Genomic DNA, 18,685 nt, shown 5'->3' on the forward strand with positions numbered 1-18,685 from the left:
TCGTATCCCAGGCGAACCATCGACCATCGAAATAAATCTAAACACAAAGTTTAATATTATTTCACTTTGTATATATCAAACAAAGGCCTATACCTATGTTGTAATCTGACGTTTTAAGCCTTTATTACAGAATGGGCATTTTTTAAATTACAAAATGGGCACCTATTTATTATTACAAAATGGGTCCGATTTTATTACAAAATGGGTACCTACGTTTATTACAGAATGGGTCGTTTTTTATTACAAAATGGGTACATATTACAAAATGGGTCGTTTTTTATTACAAAATGGGTACATATCACAAAATGGGTCGTTTATTACAAAATGGGCCTCAATACACGTTATAAAGATCACTGACTAAAATTATATCTGATGCTATATACAGTGTTTTGATCAGATAGGATATATGCTTTTTTGTGGTTTTGGTAAAAATAATGTTCATTGTTATGGGGAAATCAACGAATTTGATGCAAACATCCCCATCTTTCGCAAACATATTTCTGGCATTATAACCACGTTGACAGTGATTCAAGAGTACTTGCCATGACCACCATGCATCCTTAGGTCATACCACTCTTGGAAGAGTGGCTTCCCAATTATCCTATAGTGGAAATAAGATCCTAAGAAGGAACCAGTAATTCATGGGGGGGGGGGGGGGGTACTATCACGACATTATCAAAAGATAAAACAGTTTTATTAGACTTAGATTGATGTTGTTAAGCCGCTGTTAAAGATGTTTAAAAAAAATAAGGAGAGGTTTACGAATAGTCCTATTAAGGGAAGTGACGATCAATGGGTGTTGAAATGAGTTTGTCAGTTAGATTTATTAAAATGTTATGATATTTGGACCTCAAGTCAAGTAAAATAATATACTGGAATGTCATCACTTTTTAAACTACGACTGCTTGATGTTGAATATATAGTTATTATTGAAAAAAATGTAATCTTTTATTTAACGACGCCCTCAACACATTTTTTTTTGGTTATATGGCGTCAGACATATGGTTACGGACCACACAGATATAGAGAGGAAACCCGCTGTCGCCACTTCATGGGCTACTCTTTCCGATTAGCAGCAAGGGATCTTTTATATGCACCATCCCACAGACAGGATAACACATATCACGGCCTTTGATATACCAGTCGTGGTGCACTGGCTGGAGCAAGAAATAGCCCAATGGGCCCACCGACGGGGATCGATCCCAGACCGACCGCACATCAAACGAGCGCTTTACCACTGGGCTACGTCCCGCCCCGGTCTATAGAAGTTATTTCGACACGTCGATAGGAAGAGAGGAATCCCCCTGCCGCCACACAAGATATTTCGAAAAGCATCAAGCATCTTTTATAAGCCATTTTCATACACAGGACAATACATATACCACCATTTTCGCAGGTCAAGATACAATTCTGTCTAGTACACGAAATGCAGTATACTTTGGCCTGCGAAGTTGACATACCACGGATTCGGATGTACCAGTGGGCGGGAGTTAGCTCAGTCGGTTGAGTGCTCGCCTGAGGTGCTTGCGTCGTAGGATCGAACCACCTTGGTAGATCCATTCAACTGATTGGGTTTTTTTCTCATTCCAACCAGTGCATCACAACTGGTCAAAGGCCATTGTGTGTGCTTTCCTGTCTGTGGGAAAGTGCATATAAAAAAACCTTGCTGCTAATGAAAAAATGTAGCATGTTTCCTCTGTTGACTACGTGTCATAATTACCAAATGTTTGACATCCAATAGCCGATGATTAATTAATGAATATGATCTAGTTGTGTCGTTAAACAAAATAAATGTAATGGGGCAATATTTGGGAGGTAGGAAACAATGTTCCATCGAGGACGATCGATCCTGAAACCCATGACACCTCAGACGAGCTCTCTACCACTGGCCTACGTCCCATCCCAGCCAAGTATCAAAGACACACTCAACTTGAACCAACAGTATACATACAAAATGCATCCATGTTCCAAAGGTTGTCCAGTATATTAAAGCATATGAGTTGCCAAGTGTGAACTCTTTATTAATTTTTTTACATCATATTCCACACATAAAAGTATACATGAATGTATATAATAATTAATTAATAAAACGAATATCCCAAACAGTTACTAAATGTAGCTATATGACATTAAATGAACAAATTAAAATAAAAGGCAGATGATCTGTTAAATGGCCCATTATAAAAACTGCTTCAAAATATATGTAGTTAATTTGTCCCCCAAAGTATTTCATTCAAACAAATACATACTCGTCATATCCTAATTGTCAACAATATAATTAATACTGATCGAAAGAAATAAGGGAACACATTCAAATAGTAACAGCAAATATTGTCTTTTGCCCATTTAAAAATATACTTTGGTAAAACAAAAAGAGGATTTACTCATGCATTTGTAATATATTTATGTATTCATTGTAATGAATGTAACGGAAATTTAATTTTATATATATATATATGTATACACACACATACACATACACACACATACACAGACACATACACACACACACACACACATATATATATATATATATATATATATATATATATATATATATATATATATATATATATATATATATATATATATATATATATATATATATATGTGTGTGTGTATATATATATATGTATGTATGTATGTATGTATGTATGTATGTATGTATGTATGTATGTATGTATATATATATATATATATATATATAAATAAAAATTATAAAAGAAAACAAGTGTACAGTATATATGTATTTTAAAAAAACAATTTAAAGAAATAATGATCCTTTTACATGTTTCAGTCTGTACTTATCTTCAGAAAGGAACTAAATAACTGCTAAACATGTATATATATATATATACACACACACACACACATGTACAGTCGGGGCTAACCTAACGACCACCTGTGGTTAACAACCACCTGTCCTTTAACGGCCGCTGGCCGTGATGAACAGGTGGCTGTTATTTTTAAGTAAAAGAAAGAAAGAAATGCATTGGACGGGATTTATGATAGCCGTTTGTGATAAATAACGCGAAAATTGATGTTGAGTAAAAACATAAAATATATTTTAATTAAAAATGTTTAATTAATTAAGTTTTAATTATTTTCACATGCAATGTGATGAACATTCATGGGAGCAACTATAAACCAAGTGTCATCAATCTACAACTTTTTGTTTGTGAAAAATGGAGACAAATGCAAAAGTATTTTAATTTAAAATGTTTAATGAATTAATTTTTAATTATTTTCACTGTGATGAACTATAAAACAGGTTTTATTGAGCTAAGACTTATAATTTGAGAAGAAAAAAAGATTTAATAATGATGATGTTGATGATGATGGTGATAATAATAATAATAATAATAATAATAATAATAATAATAATAAATAATAATCTTTATTTTAAGAAGGTTACACAAACAATAGTGCACTACTAATCTCCCTTGTGGCCTTCTACCGTCTATAAAACATTAAAGATTATTACTCTACATTTAATGAAATAAACAATGTAATAACAAAACTCATTATAACTATCCTTCATTAAAAGCATCGAAACTATAAGGTAAATAGGGCCTACCCATGATTAATACAACAAATTTTACATACAAACAAATGTTATCACAACTTAAGATAATCATAAATAAATAACATTTAAACGTACAGACTCCTGAGTAAAGATTTTACTAAACATTTTCAAGAACCAGTGTTGTTATAAATATTTTATATTGTCTTTTAACAGAAGGTAAGGATACACTTTTAAAAAAAATTGAATCTGGGATTGTATTCCATGTTTCAAGACCGGAATATCTGAAGGAGTGTTTATACAATTCAGTGTTGGGTCTTGGCAATACAAGATTATTATGTGTTGCTGGTAGTACACGGCGCACATTAAATCAACACTTTCTATGTCCGTTCGGACTAGTGTTGCTAAACTCAAGTTATATTTATTTGAGCCTGGTGATGATATGAAATAATCACTTATATATGCAGGTGTCAGATTGTTCAACGCCTTATATACTAATGTACCCGTTTGGTATGTTCACCTTTTTAATAAATCAAAAGTTGTCGTCGTCACCGCCGCCGTCGGAAAGGTAGTAGTCCCACATATATATATATCGCCTTTTCACTTTGTAAAGGCGAGACAAAAATGATATAATGGATTTTTTATTTTTTATTTTTTTTTATAATTTTATTTTTTATTTTGTATAACTGACCTGCAATTAGATCCAGATCCCAGATCTGATTTTATGGGACAATTTAACTTGTGGCTTGGCTTCCGGTATTCTAAAAATAAAAATGAAAACACAAACTTGCTGGACAGGTTTGTTCACTTCGTTGAACATTTCTCTTACAATGAAGCGATATTGTGACTGCTGCCTGGGCAGGCTATTTCTGGACTGGCATACACCGGTGCTTACACCCAGAAAACAACCTGTCTGTCGAGGCGATGTCCCAAAACGAATATTGAAACGGGGACGGGTGGCGATCGTGAAACAAGGAATTGGTGTCATTTGGCATTTGCAGGTAAAATAAAACACTTTTCTTGTTTTCTTTGATTACCAGTTACAAAAATAAATATATCTGGTGAATTAAAGTGATTCCGAGGTGTGCATTATTATTCATGTATTGCATCTGCATTCACAAGTATGGCATTGAATTTGGGAGCGGCATTAACAACTCGGGTCCTCTGAAAGTGAAACGGACCCCCTCGCCTATTTAAGGCTTGGTGTGGGGTGGGCTATTGAGAGCCATAGTTTATCAAATAATTGTTTTATAGTTGGACAGTTTATGACATGCATAGTTATGATTTGTTATTTTAATACTATACACAAATGTATTAAATGTGTGTATAGATATAACCGACTATCCAATAAAAGTTAGTTTGTTTTGTGTAACGACACTACTAGAGCACATTGATTTATTAAGATACACTCGGCTATTGGATGTCAAACATTTGGTCATTTTGACTTGTAGTCATCAGAGGAAACCCGCTACATTTTTCCATTTGTAGCAAGGGATCTTTTATTACCACAAACAGGAAAGCACATGCCATGGCCTTGGACTAGTTGTGATGCACTGGTTGGAACGAGAAAAACCCCAATCAGTTGAATGGATCCACCTAGTTGAATCCGGGTCGTTTCGCCCTTATTCCTATTCGACCCCGAGTCGTTTCACCATTATTCCCGTTCGCCCCAAGTCATTTCGCCCTTAGAATGAGTCGTTTCGCCCCTATTGTATTGGGGGTGGTACTATTATGCAAAATTAGGTATATACAAAATAATTTTACCCATAATTTTGTCGTAATAGTCACCTAACAGGCAACAAAGTTGTAGACTTAAACGTGAAGTCTGAAACAAAATGTTGACAACTACAATAAATTGCTCTTTGTTACCTTAACTAGTTATCCTCCAAATTTTAATATGTTTGGTTAAACCGTGTATTTTTAATTATTAAGCAAATGTGTTACCAGTCTGCCGAAACTCCACAGTCGAGCACAGAAACAGAAATGTTAGAAACTATTATAATGTTGCCACATACTAACAATCACTTTATAACTATGTCATTGTGTAAGCTAGTCTTTGTACTTATTACTATAAAATACATCAGACCCGTAGAAACTGAGATGGTGTGAGGGGAGGGGCTCTTTAAAATATTGCACATACCGGTAATAACATACATATAAATGGTGTTTATGGTTGATAAAGGGTTACAAATTGATAACATATATCTAATTTGCAAGTCACGAAAACAAATTTATTCATCATTCACAATCGGTAGGTATTCCCTACATAAACATAAGGGCGAAACGACCTTGTAAAGAGGGCGACACGACCCGGTATGGGGGCGAAACGACACAGGGCGATTGGGAAAAAAGGCGAAATGACCTGATACCACCTAGTTGGTTCCATCCTGTGATACAAGCACCTCAAGCGAGCACTCAACTGCCTGAGCTAAATCCCGCCCCATATCCAATCAATTATAATTTATAATGGTTTCTAACATTTCACTTGATATGGTCTTTATGTTAATCAGATCTTATATTTTTGAGGATATATACAATTACATTCATGGATATATGTATGCATAGTGTATATACTTTTTATTAATTTTGCTCATATCTGACAGGCACTACTGTTAATGCCATACTGAGAAATCAACTAAAATAAAACACAAACATTGTACATGTGCAAACTCTGTATATTTTTTCCTCAGGCACCATGGACCTCCAGTTATCTAGTATAATTGTTGTCCTCTTGATAACAAAAATCTCTGGTCAAGGGACATTAGTACGGCAGTCTTGTAGTGCCACACAGACAGAGACAGAAATCCAAGCTGATGCACATGCTTTCATTGGTGGTCTTGTTTCAATGCATCAGGAAGGAGCTCATGGCTATGGCTGTGGGGATATTGAAGGAGGTAATGTTAAAATTAGATAAAAATAGTAAAAAAAAAAAAGAAGACATTCAATGCAGGGGTGCAGATTCAGAAAGTACTCGTCCGCTCGTACTGTCTGTTTTTTGGGCAAATGTAAACCTTTTTTTTCAAACTACTAGTATTTAAAAAAATTATTATTTTGTTAATCAAGGTTTTGGCTTGGGGGGATGTGGGGTTTTTTTTGTCCGTTTGCCATGTGATGTTGTTCACTTGGCAAACCAAGTTTTATTAATAATGTTTTTGTCAAATTTATATCTATCATTTGAAGTCTATATTATAATATTGTTAAACAATAATATTTTGATCTATGGGCTGGCGGACTAGTAGAAATACTGGCGGGCTAGTACATTTTAGTTGGTTCTGGTCCAGAGGGCTAGTGAAATATTTTCCATTTCTGCACCCCTGCAATGTATATTTTAGTGTACAAACAAGAGAAAAAAAACAATTGTTTCCAGATACATGTATTTTAATTTTTATCTCGCAGGCTGACTGCCACCTACATGTATGTTTTATGTTTATAATTATACAACTTAATGCACACAGTAGTAACAACCTACATTTCTCAAACATCTACCTCCTTTCAAAAGGAAAGAACACCATGAATGTATTAACATGCAAGGAGATGTTCATGTAGCTAGTTGGTGGATAAAAACACCAACTTAAAGCAGATGACCTTAGTTTCTGAAGACTGTTCCTTGTTTGGTTTCACACAAAAAAAAAATTTCAGCTTCTACAAACACCAGGATGACGAGAAACATGTTAGATTGCCATTATTAACAATTTATACAAATTTTGTAAGCAGTGTTAAAAAGCTCTAATGGCCAGAAAATATTTTACACGGCCTAAAAGCTATGGACAGCAGCTTTAAAGTTCCATTTTGGCAATAAATTTGCCAAAAGCGTGTTTAAAAACCACTATTTTGTCTGAGATGCTCTAATTTTGGTAACATAAAAGTTTTGTAATAAAATTCACTCAAGTTTTATTGTCCAAATTAAATTCTGAAGTATTTTGCAGTTATAAATATTTGTTACATATTATTATTTATATTTTCAGATATGCAGTCTTATGAAGCCATCAGATGGGCTATTGAATTGTTAAATAAAGAGAAAATCGAATATAATGGCCAGTTCCTCACAGACACGTATGTTCCTGGGATTAAAATAGGTTTGTTACTGAATTTTTACTTTGTATATATGGTAAACTAATTATTCAGGCTTGAGCATCACCAATAAGTTTTTAATTGGCTACATTTGTATGATGTTCTAGTACATTTTATGGTTAATATTTGAATTTTCAAGGTGAAGAATTGCAAATACGGGTGGTGAATCCCTCCCAGTGACACCTATCAGAAGTAATGTGATTAAATTGTTTTTGTAACAACTAATTTCTACAATTAGAAAATAATGTGGGTGATATAACTTACTATGTCATTATATTCGGAAATGAAAAATGAATATATGAAGTTGATGTTTGTAACATTTCAAAATCATCGTAATACCCTAGGTTCCATAACAACAGACCCCAAACTCCTGAGACCGTAAAAATTGTAACAGTGAAAAAAATGACTGATTTCTGTGATCAATCCGCCAATATAAATTTTGAAAGTACAAAAGCTACATGTCGTTGTCATCAATATCAGTGTTTGACAAATCCACTAGCCTGTGGTACTGGCTAGTGAATTTTTGGTCTGGAAATTATTAGCTGTATTACTATAATACATAAGACACTAGCCAAAGCTTCAAACACTGTCAGTATATCCATTACAAACTACTACCATACTGTAACATGAGTCAAACGAGTTCATTCATATATACATGAAACTTAAAATTGACTATATTTAATAAATAGGGTATTAAACTAGCTACCATTTCATAGCATGTATATGTTCCTCATGAAATAATTTTCATTGTCACTTGCTAAAGCTTGTGACAATTAAAAATAATTTAAATCAGAAAATAAACATGATATGCAATGAAGCTTGTATAATATCCTGTAAAATGGGCACTGTCAGTGATCAAAGTTAGTGCTACACATGCAGCCACTAGGCATCCTTGATCTCACCATGAGCCAGCAGTGTTACGTGATGTCTGCAGATGGAGATTTTTAACTGCAGGACAGAAGCAGACATCATTCACAGGGCTCACACCAGAATTATTTTCTCTTAGCCATTGTAGCAAGTTCCTCTGATGACTATGTGTTAGAATTACCAAATGTTTGACATCGAATAGCCAATGAGTAATTAATCAATGTGCTCTAGTGGTGTTGTTAAACAAAACAAACTTCTTCTTCTGCTATTATCCAATTTGAAAATATGTAAAGTATTGCATTGAAAATTATTATATGGTGGTTAATTAAAAAAAAAATTGTTTGCTAAATATTAAATGTAGTCAATTTGTATAAAAATTAGCAAATGGCTTGTTGGCTATGGGCAGGGTGTGCCCTGATTCATACATATTTTTATTCAATAAATGATTAACATAGACCTATTGATAAATATATTTAATAATGATTTTTAAAACATATTGTTTTGCATGTACATGTATGCATTTGTTGTTTTTGATAGTTATAGCAGTGCATTAATTATTTAAATAATATTTCATATTCTGTAATAATTATGATGTTATAATAACTATTAAGCAGTATTTGTCCTGCCCACACATTTCTGTTTTGTGTTGAATGAGTCAGTCATTTCTTATTTTCTGACAGGAATGAAAGTACAAGATTACTGTGGCAGGTCATCAACAGCTGCTTACAAAGCAGAGTCATTTTTTCCTGGATTGTCGACTGATTCACTCTCCTGCACAAATTCTACAGCAAATCTTACATTGGGTAATCATTTATTTTGTTACACACTTTGACCCTTACAGGAATATAGGAATATAACTTAGAAATTAGGCTACAGATTTTGTAACGTATCTTAACACTTCGATATCGTAAAATGTTTGTATGCTATGATGTCACAACATTGCATGACATAGTCTACTATGGCAGTTTACAATATTGTAGAGCTGAGATAGCTTCAAAAATCTGAGCCCAGTATTTATATTATATATGGAAAAAAACGCCACAGGTCATGTTTAGCTTTGAGAAGTTTTGTTAAGTACATGTATATGCTAGAATTATCCCCCTTGTTCAACTTAGAAATTGAAAAACATGATTTAGGTGTACAAAATAGATGAAAAAAGTTTATTTTATACAGCTTACAAGAAATAATTTAAAGTAAAAAAATCAGTAATGAGCTTTCACCATCAAACTCAGCGATAGTTAGTTGTACAGGTCTACTTACAAGAGAATTGCACCACAAATGTCCATCATGAAGATTAAAATAAAGACAAAGTGTATCATTATGAAAGCAGTAGTAAGTTATTTCCATTAAATTTTAATAGTAGGATTTATAGAAGAATCAGATATTATTTCATATCATTTATCAGTAATAAAATTATTATGATACATTCGTGCCATGTCAGCTTGGTGGAATGCTTTTGAGTTCAAGGGTACCCTTTTTGTAATTAAAAAACACAAATTATATTTGTCTGAAGTATTATGTTCTCTTTTATTTGTCTCCAGTAGTATCAGAACCTTGGGGAAAGGGGATACTGAACAACACTTTGATGTATTTATGTTTGCTTACATTTCAGGTGTTATTGGAGCCTATAATAGTGGTGCATCGAAAGAGGTTTCCACATTTGGTGCAAAATTTGACATTCCTGTCATCTCGTTCTCAGCGACAGCTACCGTGCTGACCAAATCCCCCGACTTTCCCACTTTTATGAGAACTGTCCCACCAGATAGCAATCTGATGAAGGTATGTTGTCATAGGAACCGTCCATACATGGGCTACAAATCATTGTCTTCCACTAAGGGGATTATTGCATCTTCTTACACACCCGTTGGTGAGAACACCATGTGTTATTTATGATAACATACCCTATTTACACTCATACATGTGTTAACAATTTCAAGACATGTGACTGGCTGCTCCTAGGTGATGATGACCAGGTCACCAATGCCATATATCCAATAAAAAACAACACAATGGAAATTGATTAGACTGTGAAATATAGTTAACCTGACAATGATGTGTCTGTGATGCGTAAGTCAGCTACAAGTGCAAAGGGTTGTAAATATCTTTTAATCAAAAAAGATGTTAAAATGTGCTTAAAACCTGGTTTTTGAGGAGATGTAAGAAATAGAATAATACATTCATGTCTGTTAGATACCATTTATCTCAAAACTCTTTGTTTAAAAATGTATCGAACTCACTATGCCACTCATGTATTATTCTCTATGTCTTCACTGTTGGAGAGGGGGCAGTGATCTCTTACCTCCCTCTCTGCCTCCGATGCCTATGAAAATGTTAATTTAATCTCCACTGTTGAGCTTATACATGTAAATTATTACAAAAACTGTTCTGTCCTCTGTGTGTCATAAAATAATACTGGATACAAATTTTTAAAGCTGTCTTAGTGCTATGATATTGTAAAATCCAATGTAGGCCTTGATGTTGCTATGACACATGCCATATTGTTGTCATAGCCTACGATGGTTTTACGATGCTGTGGTACTAAGATGGCTTTGAAGATATGGGCCCTGACCCAGATTGTTCAGTGATATTGAGAAAAACACTCAGATATTAAAGGCATTGATGTTAACAACTAAATACAAGTAATCTTGTTTGTTTAATTGATTAAAGTAATATTTATTGGGTTATGGAAAATTGGTTCATAATTAATTTTTTTAATAATTTAAAATAACACTAATAGCAGCATATCACATCAAAGTATTGTAACATTGTTAAATAATCTTGTTGATCACTGGAAAATCATTTAAAGTCTCAAAAAGATCATTGAAAATGCCTTTGAAATGTTGTAAAATGGGTTGTAAATGGTTGGTAATGAAATTTGTCATTAAACAAATACTGTAGATCCTGAAATTAATTCCTCCCTAAATTAATGTGAGTGACATTGGGAAGACTAAAATGCGACATGAAATTAATGCGAGTGACTGTGGGCAGACTAAAATGCGACATGAAATTAATGCGAGTGGCCTCCCTTTAAAATATTAACTTTCCTAATAACAAATGTCTGTGTCCTTTTTGGTTAAATCCAAGTTAAGGTGTCTTCAATGAGATCAACTCACGACCATGCAGGCATCGAAATAAGCATTGTGTCTGGTAACCCATTTACAGGTTACTACAAAATATAGCCTAGTAACCCATAGGTTACCACAACTACACATGTATATGAAAGTTAGAATTGAATTCCTATTACTACTACTTTTAATGCCCTTGTATGTGTGCCAGATGATTATTGTAGTATACATGTATTTATGATTCATTCTGTATGTTATCACTGTTCTTAATGTATTACATATAATTCTTTACAAGTATGTGACTCATATTTAATAACTGAACAATTGAATAAATAAATTGATTAAAATTAAAATGTTCTGTTTTCTATTTTCTCGTATTTTATCATACAACAATGAAAGATAATAATAATTCTGAAATTGTATCGGTACGCGCGAACATCGGTACGATAAATGAAATCCGGAAGTAAATTTATCTAGTGGGCGCTGCTTAAACGCAGAATAACTATAATTGCTTGCAATTGCACAAGTACGCGCGAACATCGATGCAATTCCTTACGAGAAAATGAAACGCAGAAGACCTGAATGCATTGTGTGGTTTACGTTCAGAAATTTTTGTCGAGAACGAAACACTGTTCTCGACTTTTCTTACATGTGGTAACCTCCCGGTAACCTGAACGACCGTTCTCGACTTATTTCGATGCCTGCCATGTCTGATGTGTACAGATCAATTACCCTGTGTAGTCCCTATTGTTTTTAATGAGATCAACTCACAGCATATTTTTGCGGCAATGATTTACGTAATGTGTATAGATACCTACATCTGGTTGAACATTAGAATACATGTACCATTACAACTGTATGCCAACAAAGTTGCAGGGAAAATGAACAGTAAAGACAAAGAAACAGAGTCGACCGCAATATTAGCGTGCTAAAACCCATTTATGCGCAATGGATCGTGTCCAGTTTTGACAGGGGTGGCCAAAGAACCTGCAATCATCACATGGCTGGCATCTTGCTTGACTATTGGACAATTAGTCTGTCTTGCCTATGATGGATTGTGCTCCAGTTGTTTTATAAATGTATTAGAATTTTAATCTTTATTTCTTTTAATAGTGTGTGACACATAACTTGCTGGACTATTCGACGGTTAGTCTGTCTCACCTACAATGAATTGTTTTCCAGTTCTGTTTTATAAATATCTTAGAATTTTAATATTTTTTGTTTGTTTTAATAATGTGGGACACATACAAAACATAGAAATAAATGCATAATATTATTAATGCGAATAACACAAACTCTAATTTTTCGCATTAATATTATGATCGCATTAATTTCAGGATCTACAGTATTCCTTTCATTTAATAACTAAGTAAAAATGGTTTAGAAATATTACCATTCAAGAAACTTACTACATATTGTTGCCAGCAGTTGCAGTAAATCCTCGAACAGGCTGTGTAAAAAATGTCTTTAAAACACATAGATCATCGTAGAATTTGTTTACGAAATGTATCAACTTTGTATTAAATCTCCTAACCAGGACCCATATTTTTGAAACTATCTTAATGCTACTAAATCGTAAAACCATTATAGGCTGTCACATCATTATGGTGTGTGCTGTAGTGATTTTATAGTCTACAATAGTTTTACGGTTTCATAGCGCTAAGAATCAAAGATAGATTCGAAACTCCCTAGCCATGAGTTATAATTTGTTTTATTGCAGGTAGTTGTGACCGTGTTGAAGAAGATAAAATGGACGTTCGTGGTAGTTGTATATACGGACAACACGTACGGCCGAGAGAGTCTAGGTGAGATTCGACCTCTTCTCAACTCCGCAGGGATCTGTCTGACCACCGCCATTCAGACATCATCTACAGACGTCCGAGATGAAACAATCGATCCTATCTTTCTTCAGCTCAGTGACATGGTGGATGACAAAACTGATGACTCTATAATGGGTGTTCTCTATCTAGGATCGAACGCCGTGGCAAGTGCTCTCCTTAAAAGAGCACCACATCATTATTCAGCCGGCTCGGGCAAAATACAGTGGGTCTTTACAGATTCTGTTTCACTGAATGCAAATTTCGGCAGCAACATGTATCCCCGTGGTATGCTGGTTGTCGTTCCCGCATCGCGTTTTATTGTCGAGTTTGAAGATCACTGGGTACGAATAAATGAAACTGAGTTACGAGCGGAGAATCCTTGGTTTCAGCAGTGGTATGAGAAAGAATATGGCTGCAGTCTGGCTGGCCCAGCAAATAAGTGTGTTCTGAGGACCGAAGAAGAGAAGCGTAAGTCGTTCACGCAGGACAGTTTTGTTGAACCAGCGGTGCATGCCGTGTATGCGTATGCTCGTTCATTGCGAGATGCGCAGCAGGACAAGTGTGGGGCGGGCTCATCTGGGGTTTGTGACCAGCTTCTTGGGATGCAGTCGGACGACTTTCTCAAGAACTACTTGATGAAGGTGGACTTCACATACAGCATGGATGAGCGAATCGCCAGCATGGCCTCCTACGAGTATGAGCCATACAAAGCGGCGGCCACTTTGAAGTTCGATGCCAATGGCGACATCGAGGATCCGAAGTTTGACATCTGGAACTTCAATGATGTGCCCATCCGGGGAGTGCAAGGTTTTCGCTTTAGAAAAGTAAGACAAACTATAATGTTAGGACATTTTTAATATTATAATGTTCCTTCTTATTTCAGTGAGTATTTTTTTTTTTCAATATCAAGTACAATATCATCTGCCTTGTGTATAAGATTATGTCATCTTTTGTCCAGTTGTACATTGTATTAATTTCAATACTACTGTCAACAAATAGACTTGTGCTTTTCTTTTATTTCCCCCCCCCCCCCCTTTAATTATTACAGACACAGTAATCGTTATCGCTATGCAAACGTCTTCAATGCCATACAAAAATAATTCAGCATATAATGCATTCAAAACAAAAAAGTTTATTAAAACTATTTATACTGTGCACAAATTATTGTTATATAAGCTGTGAAAGGCTTTAAGTGTCTGATCAAAATGTTTAAATCGCAGTCAGAGAGTGTTTTCGATAAATAAGTTGTGGCAGTTGTCCTATGGGAAAAACAGGATGGATGTATCATATTGAGATGTGGCAGTCCTCCTTTTACCTGAAAATTGAAATGACTAATGAGAGAAATGACATTGACGCTATCTCTTTGACTTTGCCTTATACAGAGATACCATTCTAAAACTGTTAATGGTTTTCTCATTCAGATTCATTCATATTTTCTCATCAGTCTCAAAACAGTCAAAACATTATATGTCTTCTGTTATATTTTCTCCAGGTTGGTTCCTACGTCAACAACTACCTCGACATCAATGTTAACAACATCCGTATGTACCAGACTGACCGCACCGTGGCATTTGTTAACCTCCCAGCATCGTCCTGCCCCACGACAGGCTGCAAACCTTGCCTTGGTGATCCCGTCAGCTCTAAGTATCTCTTCGTCAATGGTGATATCATCATCAACGGCATCTTTACTCTGCACTCGAAAGGTACGTCGCCGTTCAGCTGTGGATCGTTTGACATGAGCAGCCGGTCGGGAGCCCAGGCGATGGAGGCGTTTGTTTACGCTGTGAAGAACGTGAAGACCAAGTTCGGCAACATCTTGAATGGTGTGGAACTCGGTGGTCTGGCTTTCGACGACTGCTACAACCCTTCGTACGGGCCGAGTCTGATATCACAAGTACAGAAGGGATCACTGCAAGTTCACGATCTCCAGGGCAACATGCTGAAACCACAGTCGGTAGATGCTTACGTGGCCTCCCACACATCCACTTTAACTCTCCCGGTGGCAGATCTGATGAACACGCTGAAGCATCCACTCGTAGCTTATGCCAGTGGCACGACAGTCCTGGATGACCGAGCCAAGTATCCGTATTACGTTCGCGTTCACGAGGGCATCGCGCTACAGATACCAACTATCATTTATCTTTTGAAGAAGTATAAGTGGTATCATATCCAGACGGTTGTTGTGTCAGGTGATGCATATTCAAGGAATGGCAACGATGAGCTTAAACGTCTGGGCGCCAAAGAAGGAATCTGTGTCGTGGCCGAGAATGAACTGGATGATGACATCGTTTCAAAGCTGCGGAGGAGGAGCTCCGTCATGCCGGTGGTTATCATAGCTCTACAACAGCACAACCGCAGATTCTTAGAGCGTATTGCTGCAGACAATGCTGGGGGCGAGTTTGTAATCATTGGATCTGCCACCTGGGGTGATTCGATGAAACTTATCGATGGTCTAGAATCGGTCGCAGATGGTATAATATCGTTGAAGGGTCGTCGATATTTTCCCACCAGTTTTTTGACGTATTTGACAGCACTTCGTGTTGATACAAATAAGAGAAATCCATGGTTTGCAGAATGGTACGAAGCCATGCATGACTGCTACATTGGACCAGACAACCCAAAAGGATATGCAAATAACTGTTCGGATGTCTCAAATACCCCAATCACATCTGGTAAAAACTTCCATCTCGACGACTACACAATGTTTATCATCAATGCAGTCTATGCTGTTGCATATGGTTTGGACAAGACACTTGTGGCTCTTTGTGGACAAAACTATAACGGAGTTTGTGGAAATTACATCAACGCTGCCAACCAGGCGTCAGTACTTATGGAAAATATCCGAAAGGCTACGTTTAACATTGACGACACTAGCCCGGTGGAGATGTTCAAGTTCTTTGGTAACAGTGGTGACATCCCATATGAGATCTACAACTTCAGAAGCAATGGAAATAAATACATCAAGGTGAGTTAAAATAAGGCTGCTTTAGGCATACTAAGTGGCAATATGTTGTGGTTAAAGTAAGGCTGCTTTAGGCATGCTAAGAGGCAATATGTTGTGGTTAAAGTAAGGCTGCTTTAGGCATACTAAGAGGCAATATGTTGTGGTTAAAGTAAGGCTGCTTTAGGCATGCTAAGAGGCAATATGTTGTGGTTAAAGTAAGGCTGCTTTAGGCATACTAAGAGGCAATATGTTGTGGTTAAAGTAAGGCTGCTTTAGGCATGCTAAGAGGCAATATGTTGTGGTTAAAGTAAGGCTGCTTTAGGCATTCTAAGAGGCAATATGTTGTGGTTAAAGTAAGGCTGCTTTAGGCATGCTAAGAGGCAATATGTTGTGGTTAAAGTAAGGCTGCTTTAGGCATACTAAGAGGCAATATGTTGTGGTTAAAGTAAAGCTGCTTTAGGCATTCTAAGAGGCAATATGTTGTGGTTAAAGTAAGGCTGCTTTAGGCATACTAAGTGGCAATATGTTGTGGTTAAAGTAAGGCTGCTTTAGGCATACTAAGAGGCAATATGTTGTGGTTAAAGTAAGGCTGCTTTAGGCATTCTAAGAGGCAATATGTTGTGGTTTATCAGGCACACAATCAGATCTAGCGCTGCCACTCACCAAATTCAACAATTTTTTATTTTATAAACAGTTACATTTTTGAGGGTGGGTGGTGTGGTCAGGCAAAAGAATGCTGTGTAATAGTCAAGAAATTAATAAATGGCAAACTGTTATATTTATTTTGAATCATCAATATTTTAATCTTATTACTGTAGTCTCATCAACATCAATGTGTGTGTGTTATAGATTTTAATTTTAAGATTTGATAGTAGGTACCTGTATTAATACTATAATTATATATATGCTTAATTTCACTGCAGTTTTGCAGCTCTATATTATATATGCAGGCATGTTTGTACTCACCACTTTATCTTCCATTTTGCAGGTAATGGAATACAAAGTCAGCACGAAAGAGTCCATAGATATGCCGGGCACAGAAATGAAAACATACGGCGGTGCCTCCCCTGAGTCCATTAAACCTACTTGTCCTGGCTTCTGTCCGGAGTGTATGTACATGTTCCACAGTCAGAAGTACATGTACATTAACGGAGACTTGGTTATTGTTGGCATATTTGATGTCCATCGGCAAGGCCTCAACCCATTTGGCTGTGGGTCCCTGCGTGATGTCAATGGTTTTCAGTATACCGAGGCATTTAAGTTTGCCATTGATTACATCAACAGCGGTAAGTTTCCTAACCTGACGATGATCCGCAGTGGATTCAAGCTTGGTGGTCTTCTTCTCGATGGCTGCACATCTCCGGAACGTTCGACCACTGTTGTCAGTAGCCTTCTGGGTGGACTCCTCAATCTGAAAGCTCCAGACAATGAGCCAATCAGAATAAGAAAATTCCGTGGCTTCTTCACATACAACAGCCAGAGTACGATCAACATTGCGGAGATGCTGAGTCCAGTGAGGTTCCCCGTGCTCAGTCCAGCAGCCACGTCGCCGGTCCTCATGGACAAGACTCGCTTCAACACTCTGTTCCGAACGATCCCGAGCGACAAGCACATCGCCCAGGCCATGGCCAATCTAGCCAAAGCAATGGGGTGGAGTCATGTGATGACTCTCAACTCTCCAGACACCTCAAGCCGAGACACCCTGAAGGAGTTCCGTAAGCTGATTGAGGAAGATAATACTTGCATCTTGGCCTCGTTTGAGTTTGTCACTGATGGAAGTCCAACTCTGATCATGCAGTCAATGGCTCAGGTGAAGACACAAGTGGTTATGGTGTTCGCAGAACCCGACATGCACATTGGTGAACTGCTGGAGGCTAACAAGGCCTTGTCTCCTGGGGTCAAATTCATCTACGTTTCAAACCGCTACTGGGACGTTACTGAGAAGTCTCCAGGTCTTAAGGACGTCATCAGCAAGTCCATCTTCTTCCAGATGTCTAATCCGGTCATCACAGACTTTATAAATCACATGACAATGCTGAACCCACAGACATCAGCGAACCCCTGGCTGGCCGAATACTACGAGAAGATCAAGGGTTGCAGTCTGGACGGCATGACCTCTGGTTTACCCCGCTGTTCTTCTCCTCTCAGGCTGTCTGATCGTGACTTCAAACAAGACATCCGAGTGCTGTCCACAATAAATGCAGTTTTTGCCCTTGTAAAGGGGATTGACGATGCCATGACTGAGGCTTGTGGAGGAGGCTATGATACCTCGTGTAATACAAAGTTTGAGAGTATACTGAGCTTCATAGACTTAGCTCGCTTCAAGGACCTCTCAGACCAGACCTTTGAGTTCATTGAAAGAGAAGCCAATAGAGGATTCATCATGAAGCAGTAT

General features: G+C 36.6%; 1 protein-coding gene across 1 annotated transcript in view; it reads left to right on the top strand.

Moving 5' to 3' along the window:
• The window catches only part of LOC121368478, a 70,301-nt gene that overhangs the window by 32,818 nt on the left and 18,798 nt on the right, over window positions 1-18,685 (top strand). Inside the window, exons 14-22 of the mRNA XM_041493211.1 lie at window positions 3,740-3,742; window positions 4,386-4,524; window positions 6,214-6,417; window positions 7,489-7,599; window positions 9,142-9,264; window positions 10,074-10,240; window positions 13,247-14,170; window positions 14,839-16,311; window positions 17,279-18,685. The exon at window positions 17,279-18,685 is cut by the window's right edge and continues 33 nt beyond it. Of these exons, the coding sequence (XP_041349145.1) occupies window positions 3,740-3,742; window positions 4,386-4,524; window positions 6,214-6,417; window positions 7,489-7,599; window positions 9,142-9,264; window positions 10,074-10,240; window positions 13,247-14,170; window positions 14,839-16,311; window positions 17,279-18,685 (4,551 nt within the window). The remainder of the gene's footprint in view (window positions 1-3,739; window positions 3,743-4,385; window positions 4,525-6,213; window positions 6,418-7,488; window positions 7,600-9,141; window positions 9,265-10,073; window positions 10,241-13,246; window positions 14,171-14,838; window positions 16,312-17,278) is intronic.

This window comes from Gigantopelta aegis, chromosome 3, assembly GCF_016097555.1.
Source record: "Gigantopelta aegis isolate Gae_Host chromosome 3, Gae_host_genome, whole genome shotgun sequence".
NCBI classification, from domain to species: domain Eukaryota; kingdom Metazoa; phylum Mollusca; class Gastropoda; order Neomphalida; family Peltospiridae; genus Gigantopelta; species Gigantopelta aegis.